Source organism: Zingiber officinale, chromosome 5A (genome assembly GCF_018446385.1).
Source record: "Zingiber officinale cultivar Zhangliang chromosome 5A, Zo_v1.1, whole genome shotgun sequence".
NCBI classification, from domain to species: domain Eukaryota; kingdom Viridiplantae; phylum Streptophyta; class Magnoliopsida; order Zingiberales; family Zingiberaceae; genus Zingiber; species Zingiber officinale.
In genome coordinates this window covers 145846200-145854620 of record NC_055994.1, presented here as the reverse complement: position 1 = coordinate 145854620, position 8421 = coordinate 145846200, and the positions used below count along the sequence as shown (strand labels likewise).

The 8421-nt window shown below is 36.3% G+C and overlaps 2 protein-coding genes across 5 annotated transcripts; both read left to right on the top strand.

Moving 5' to 3' along the window:
• Positions 1-1749: 1749 nt before the first annotated feature.
• On the top strand, positions 1750-4175 carry LOC121982255 (WD repeat-containing protein 43-like). The gene is made up of 5 exons (XM_042535238.1): positions 1750-2104; positions 2472-2554; positions 3266-3377; positions 3710-3784; positions 3864-4175. Exons 1-5 carry the CDS (start codon positions 1877-1879, stop codon positions 4047-4049), a joined length of 684 nt encoding a protein of 227 aa, XP_042391172.1. The 5' UTR covers positions 1750-1876; the 3' UTR covers positions 4050-4175.
• Positions 4176-4783: 608 nt separating this feature from the next.
• Positions 4784-6552, top strand: LOC121983351 (embryogenesis-like protein). Of its 4 annotated transcripts, none has more exons than XM_042536289.1 (2): positions 4784-5281; positions 6536-6552. In XM_042536289.1, the coding sequence occupies exon 1, from the start codon at positions 4836-4838 to the stop codon at positions 5271-5273; it is 438 nt and encodes a 145-aa protein (XP_042392223.1). In that variant the 5' UTR covers positions 4784-4835; the 3' UTR covers positions 5274-5281; positions 6536-6552. The 4 variants fall into 4 exon arrangements, with proteins under 4 accessions (XP_042392223.1, XP_042392221.1, XP_042392222.1 ...); XM_042536287.1 differs by lacking the exon at positions 6536-6552 and adding an exon at positions 5576-5617; XM_042536288.1 differs by lacking the exon at positions 6536-6552 and adding an exon at positions 5459-5572.
• Positions 6553-8421: the final 1869 nt, after the last annotated feature.

Here is an 8421-nt window from a genome sequence, read left to right as displayed (position 1 = left end):
AAAGGTTTTGTCTAGTCGGTGGTGGTTGCTCCCATATCCAAGAAGGCCATGTGCCTCGCCACGTCAGTACTGGGAACCAATTATGGAAATTAATATTTAATGGAATTAATAACTTAAGGTGATTTGGATCGAACGTGTTAAGTTCCGCAGGAGATCCAAGTCTAAACCTAAAAGAACAAATAGATTAAGTTTTGGATCAAACGTGTTAAGTTCCGCAAGCGATCCAAAATTTAATTTAAAAGAACACATGGTAGCTAGGAAAAAGGTTCAGACTTTTGTACAAAATTTTTGTACAGTGGAACCTCTAGGTTTTCCGAGTAGCAACCAACAGTTGACGAAGGAGAAATGGAGAGAATGAAATCCTTACCTTGAATCTTTCCGAGGATGGCTATTTATAGCTTCCAAGGAATACGAAGAGTTAAGCCTTCAATTAATTCATCATTTATGATCTTCATTAATAAGGAAGATGAAGAGTTATAGGCTCCATAAATTCTTCATTTATGACCTTCATTATGATAACTCTTCAAATTTTTCATTAATTATCATTATGATGACTCTTCGAATTCTCCATTAATCATCATGATTTTGGTTATTCGAATTCTCTCTTCTCTGTATCAAATAAATCCATATTTGATCTTGATCTCGACTCGCTTCCGATACTCTTGTTCATGTCTACGTGCTATGCGTGCGACCCTCTAGGTTTTATACACGAAGGCAGTGTAAATCCATACACAGACTAAGGTAACCGTCTAGCAACAGTTTTTAGCCACCCAACGTGATAAAATTAATATCAGTCATAAACTATAAACCACTATGAACCGATTACTATATAATTCAATCTCTTCATCTAAGCTTACATCCCAATTAATTTGATACATTATGCATCATTACCAAATTAATTGTTTTACTTGATTTCCAAGATATAATAGACTCCTCTTGAATGATAAATCATTTCTCCCATGACCATGGATTTTGAGTCACTAATATCTCTATCAAGCGGCCAGGATGTTAATTCCTAATCCAAGAGAGCGATGAATCCTCTATTGACTTAACAATATTCTCTCTACGCTTTGTCATACACCCAACTACCGTATTAATCACAATCCGATTAAAGACTGCTTTTAACGGCATCAAAGCACATAACTCCACGCATAGAATAAATGAAGGTCTCAAGTTAAAAGATCAGTTACACTCGTTCATAAAAGGAAAGACCAATGATGCTTAATATGTGGTCTACTTTTAAGCGGGTCGTGTCCAGTGTACCTCTAAACTCAAGGCACCCCCAAGTACAACTTGGATATCCATCCCTCCGGTCTATCTCGACCTAGTCATACTCAGTGTTGATCTAGATATCCATGTCCCCTCTAGATATATATCTGATCAAGGACTATTTTCAGATTAATATACTCATTAATCTGTGAGACTTTATCATTAATCATATACGTACAGAAAAGTAATTAATTAATGATAAATTTTACCTTTATTAAATAATTATTCACAAAATACATAAACAGTGTCTTGACACATAAGTGCACACACTAACACGATTAAGCAGTCTAATATTTTAAATTTATCATCCTACTATAAATAAATATCCACTGTATGGGCCCTCTGTCGATACATCACAGCCTAGGGCTCCTCTTGACAATTTAGATAATTTTATCCGGGGTTGAATTTTTGCTTAAAAATATTGATGTTAAAAACACCCTTAAAATAAACTATTTATCAAACTGAATTTCTTTTAGAAATAAAACCCTGAATTTTTCTTTAGAAAAGAAGGCCAACCCCTAACCCTAAACCCTCTCGCCGCCGTGCCCTCCTCTCCCTCTTTCTCCCTCGTTCCTCCCTCGCCGAACGCCGCCTTCAGATAGAAGAAATGCCCAAAAAGAGTAGAGCAGTGAGTATGGATGAGCCTACTATTGCCGAGAAGCTTTCAAGCCTAGAGATGGTTAATGAAGAGAAATTAGAGGACAAACCCATCTCTGAACCAGCTGCGACCGTGGATCCCCCAAGGGCAGACTCCTTGCATGTTTTGTTAAGGCAAGCACTACGTGCTGATGATCGTTCATTGTTATTGGAGTGCCTACACGAAAAAGATGAGAAGGTACAATGTATTTTGTCTGTATTCTCCTGATCTTTGAAGCTGCTACTCTATTTTTGATTGTTTAATTAGGAAGTGATTTTTATTATAAACTCCTGAATTGAGGTTTAAATTTTTCCTTATTTCGACACTTGTTGAGTCGGGTTAATTCTCAGATTTAGCGGCTCTTCCCTAAAAGACAATGCCAAGCTGAATCTAGAAGTTAAAAGCTCTTGACTTAGTTTATTTCAAATATATAACTTTAGGCTACTAGGTGTTCTTGTGATTTAGATCAGTTAGATCAGCTTGTTTTATTATCAATAGTTTATGGAATTTTTGATTTTTTTTTTAGTTTGTTCATATGTGATTCTGGAATATCTAATTCTTTCAGGTTATTGCCAAATCGATATCACATCTAAATCCAGCCAGCGTTGCCAAACTTTTGGAGCACCTTTCATTCATGGCAGATTCAAGGTAGTTTTCTACTTTTCTTATCATTGTTTATTTTTGTTGGATGATATCAAAGTTGCATGAGAAATCTGTTAGATTAAACGTAAACAAATGGCCTCATTCATTTTTCTATAGTATAATCCTCCAAGATGAATTCTGTGATTCTCATTAGAGAATATGATATTGAAAAGTTGCCTTTGTAAAAGGTTAAAAACACTGCTTTATTTAACTTTTTTTTTCTTTTGTGTATGCATTTAGCCTGTATGCATTAGCTTGTCAAAAAAATTACTTAGTTGATGAGCTTACCCATTAAGGCATTGTGCCCCATTAAGGCATTGTGCTAAACATAATATATTAAAAATTAAAGCAAAAAACACTATAAAAAAAAGAAGAAAGAACCTTGATTCAAAAATTTATCAAAAAAAAAAAAAGATTCACAATCTGAACTTTGATTTGACAACCTTGATTGTGGTCACTACTCCATTGCACCATGGAGACAGGTCTTCAAAGAAGTCACAACTTTAGTATGCAAAGATAAAAAAAAAACATTTTTTGGCCCTACCAAAATCCCACATTTGTGGGAGTTTGTGTGCTCAAATTGTTGTTTTATAAAATAAAATGAAATATTTACCTTGAATATTGTGGACAAGCCAATCCAAAGACATCATATATACTCGCATTAACAACCGCTTCATCTTTCATTCTTCCTCCTCAGTTTTCTTCTTATGGTTGCAGGGGTGCAGTTATGATCTGCGTACTTGTATGGATTAGAACTTTGCTTTGTCATAAAGCAAGCAGCATAATGCTACAAGAGTCATCTCTCCGCACCCTCAATTCTTTGTACCAGGTAATATTGAAGTATTTTACTGTTTCTCAGGGATATCACTCATATCAGTTATTAGTTTTCTGAATTTTAGTATTTTGTCACGTGTTACTTGCATTTTGTCTTCAAAGAGGTCTTCCCTGTAGGTGAAGTGCATGTGAATTCCATCTGAAATATGTTAGTTTCTGTAGGAAAAATATAACAAAATATCACCTGTTATTTTATTCACTTCGTTCTTTGCTTTTAATATTTGAATTCATAGTATCTTGCACATTGCATCTTGCTATAGTTGATTTTTTTTTCCCACTTTTAGACATGCGCCTCGATCTTGTTTTATGGTCAAATTATTCTTGCAGTTACTTGAATCAAGGACCTCAACATATGGGTCAGCTGTCCAATTATCATGTTCTTTGGATCTCCTGCTTTTTAATGTGAGTTGAGTTCATATAGTTATTCTTCAGTGAACGCTACTCTACTTGTCCTAGTCTCCACCATGCTTTCTGACTGCAGAATGCCAATGATGAAACTGATGATGAAGGCACTGAGCAACCCGAACCTATTATATATGAGAACAGTGATGACGAAGAATCAGAAGACGCAATTGGTGCTGAGGAGGAAGAAGGCACTGATACTGAAGGCCTAGGAGATGTCACTGATGCTCATGAGTCTGATGAGAGCGATGTCATGCAAGAATGACATAGAAATTGCTTTTTATACACTTAAGCTTCTCTACCGTGAACAATGGTGTAACTTGAGATAGACGGTAGGCCGAAGCTATAACATTAAATCCAGATGAAATTCAATCTTATTTGCTTTGTTATAGATCTCTCGGTGATCAAATTTGTATCTCGAACATTGTTCCTATGCTGTATCCATTATCTAAAAAGAAAGGAGTAGTGCATTCCTCCACAAGAAAGATGAGTTAAAACTCACTCTTGTGCTGCGTAACAACTGTATTATTTCTTTTTCTTTCTTCAGATATTTGAGGCGTGTGCCAATTTTGAAATGTTAGCTTGAAACTCGAGCGAGTGATGCCTCTCCCATCTTTGATATCTTGGCTGAGCCGTGTTTAGCTGAGAATTTTCCAACCTGCTAAGCTAATTTAGAAATTTATTTATTTATAAAAAATATCGGTTAATACAATTTAATCGTCTCAATTTTAAAAATATAAATACAATTAAAATTATTAAACTAAATATATCAGTCCATCGATATGTCATTTGCGACTGTTATTATTTCTTATTCGGTGAAGTTGCTTGGTGCGGTCGTTGGGACTATAGCCAGGGGATGGAGGATATAAAACCAAGCCATTCTCTGATTTACACCGGTAATCTGTTAGAATTTCCGTGGGCGGATCTGCCAACTGAAAAACAAAATTTGTGAAACTTCTGGGGTAAAGCAAAATTTTCCAACGATAAAAATCCCTTCGCCGCTTCTCTCACGACTTAGGAATTGGATTCCGTTGGAAAGCCCTCGTTCAGCATGCGGCGGACCGCTTCGTCTCTCCTTCTCAAATCCCTCTCCGCCTTCTCCACCGAAACCCTCAACCGACGACCGATTCCCCTCCTGCTCCCTTTACCTTCGGCCGTCCCAGTTAGATGGCGCCCGCTTCTTTCGAATCAAGGCCGTCTCGGCTTCTCCACCGGCGGGGCGGCGGTCGATTACCTCAAGGAAGTGGACGAGATAAACTTAAAGTTCGCGGAGGCCAGGGAGGAGATCGAATCCGCTATGGAGTCGAAGGAGACGATTTACTTCGACGAGGAGGCGGAGTGCGCTCGCGAGGCGGTAAAGACGGTGCTGGACATGTTCGAGGGGCTTCTGGGTAGGCTGCCAGAGAAAGACCAGACGGCGCTGAAAAGGTCGATGGGCCTTAAGATCGAGCAGCTGAAGGCGGAGTTCAAACAGCTGGATGATGAATGATTCTAGAGGTGAGTCTTCTTCTTCTTCTTCTTCTTCTTCTTCTTCTTCTTCACTGTTGTCGGATCTGTCTTTGTTTGAAATCTACTTTTTCATCAGTAAAATTCTGTTCTCGCATTCACTGCGTTAAACATTCGATTCCATCGGATTAAATTGCAATAATATATGTATTCTTCCCAGTGGATCAGGTTTGTGTTATCGTTGTTGTACTCTTGTGCATTACTGAGGGGGATGGTGGTTTTGAAAGGATAAATGTGTAAGCCTTTCTGTGTTCTAGCTGAATTCTGAACAATTTGCATTTGTAGAAAAGGAAGTAGAGATTGAAGTTGAATGATAAAACTAAATTACAAGATTTGGGTTGGTATTCCCTAGAAGATTAAACTAGTTTACTTTGACTGTGTCATGTCAAGTTTTTTCTCATCGAGTTATTTTCTCTACATTCATCATGGAGTGTTATTGATATATATGACATTCTTATTCTCTTTAATCACTGTAGTTGTTTTGGTTATTAGACCTTATTGTAAATAATATCTGATACAATGAAAGTTAATATACTCTGAAGGCAATTTGTGATATCCTCATGCTTGTCAATATTCACATTTTTCACATAGTTATGTATGTAGTCATGTACATATATACCTAATATCTTGCAATTGGTTTAAGTTATAGTCTAGGTTTGTTTCGAGTAAAGGCTATTCGAGAATCTCTCGATGATTTGTTGAAGAAATTAACTAATCACTTCAGTTGACATGAGTGGCAATCATCCATTGGACAAAAACAATTGTATACTTCTATGGTGCTTATAAATGGACTAGGTTTGACACAATATATGTAACCAAGCTACATTAATTCACAAATAGGAGGGCTAAGTGAAGTGACTATTGGCGATAAACTTGTATCATAGCAAACACACACAAAACATGAGAATGCAAAGAGATTTATTTGGAAATGTATACCCTTGATGTATTAAGGTGAAAAAACATGGGAGAGAATGAACTACTATTTAAATTTTAAAATTTTCATATTAATTTTCTCCATGATCTCCAAAATCATCTTGGATGAAATATGATTTATCAGATAAGCTATAGATTAGTACCAAACGACAATACATAAATCTAGAGCCCATTGTTGTTGTGAATATTAATAGCCCAACCAGATTTGGTTAGCAATGTGAAAAATCTCCTCTTTGTGAAATGTGGCACAAAACTCTTATCCTTGCTCGAGGACCAGTACAAGCAATCTGATGTCCTCTTTTCAATTTCTAGGTGGCTTCAAGGTTCTAGCTTGTTGTGCAGACATCTCTTCGTCATAGAGCTCTTTAATACTTTTAATGCATTCTTGTTTTAGTGTACACTTTTAATTCTCTAGTTAACCTCTACAAACCACCAAGTTATATTGCGTAGTCGTCTTTTCCAAAAGTTAGGTGAATCATCGTCGTACATTTAGCACTAACTATTGCATATGTTTTGTAAATGGTGCATCATAGTTTTCCTTTTGCTACCACTATTGATGATTTTCTCAGTTTCTGTTCTTTGCAATGTTAAAAAACCTCTATTAGTCCACAGAAATGTAATGCACCTTGTATTTGTCTGAATTTGCATATCATTATTTCCAATAAAGAGAGATTCATTTGTCCAAAGCCTCTAGGGTCTAGGTGCATGCTTAGTTAAATGTTTTTTCTTCGTGTCTTTTATCTTTGACTTATCATTTGACGCTCACTTCATGCTCTTTATGACGAGTTTGTTCATCAAATTCACCTCCAATCCACTAGAATCAACATCCAATCATTACATTTAGTTGACTCCTCAATCAATTGACATATTTTAGTTGATTAGTTTTAGTGGGTGATCCCTCCTCCACTTGAAGTTCCTATGACTCGAGACAAGTTATACTCTGATCAAAAGCTTCATATCAAACCGCCAGATAGCCCACCCCATACCTAATTAAACACTTTAGTTACTTACAATAATGTTGCTTAATGATAAATGCATACATGTAGGTGCTCAACACCTAATGTTTGACATTCTAGAGTTCACCTTTTATTAGGTTTTCGATCCATCGAATGCATCAACCTCCTTGAGCTCGTTCCATACCATTAGATACTCCATGCTTATAAGTCCACCTCTTTTGAGATCACCAAGCCATCGAGCACACAAACTATGCAATCACATGCTTCATGCCATACAGTCTACATCATGTAAGGCCTTTGGTTCTTCAAATGCACCAAAATCTTCTAGTTTGCTATGCGATCCAACTTGACCGCATTGAGTCAACTAACTCCACGAGGTTCACATGCATTGTTTTAAGTCATTGCACACTTGATGCACATATTAATAACCCATACAAAATTTAACTTCTTATTGTCAAATATATCATATTAACTTGGTCGAATTTGGCCACATTCAAACATTATTTTCCCAGCAACAATAACTTGAAAACTATTTAATATGTTGGACATGTTCCACCAAGTAATAGAGTCCAACAAGCAATATACTAACAACAAGAAGAAGAATACAATAAAAGTTATATATCATTTTTCTATTGCTTGCTTGACTTGCGTTCCTGTAGTTGAACATCAATACATCAGAGTTGTTTGTAAAAAAATTGTCCGTAGGGGACAAATAAAAGACCAAAGTTTAAATTTTAATAGGGATGAATATTATGGACTCCGCATGGCTGGAGCTTCGTGCACCGGGTTGCCCTATGAATATTATGGAAGTCGGTCTTTAAATGTGCATAAATTATGCTCTGGAATAACTCGGTAGGCGAAGCTGAAGGGAAGATCGTCTACCTCTAAGATTAATCGACCAAAACTTAGACACTTGGATTATAAAAATAAAAAAATTTAAAAAAAATAAAAACTTGATATTTAGCCCTCATACGTTGTTGGTCCTCTGGCGGCCGGCTAGAAGGAGGATGAATAACCCTGAAAAATAAACGAATACCCTTTCTCAAACTTCGGACTAAGTTAGGCAAAATACTTGTAAAACAATAGAAAAGAAATGAATAAAATAAAAATAGAGGCAAGAAAGATTTACTTGGTTTGCAATCAGAAGATTACTAATCCAAAACAAATAAAGCTCACTAAATCCTCTTTTTCAAAGGCGGAGTAGTCTCTCACAACGTTGAAAGCGTAAAAAGTAGAGAACAA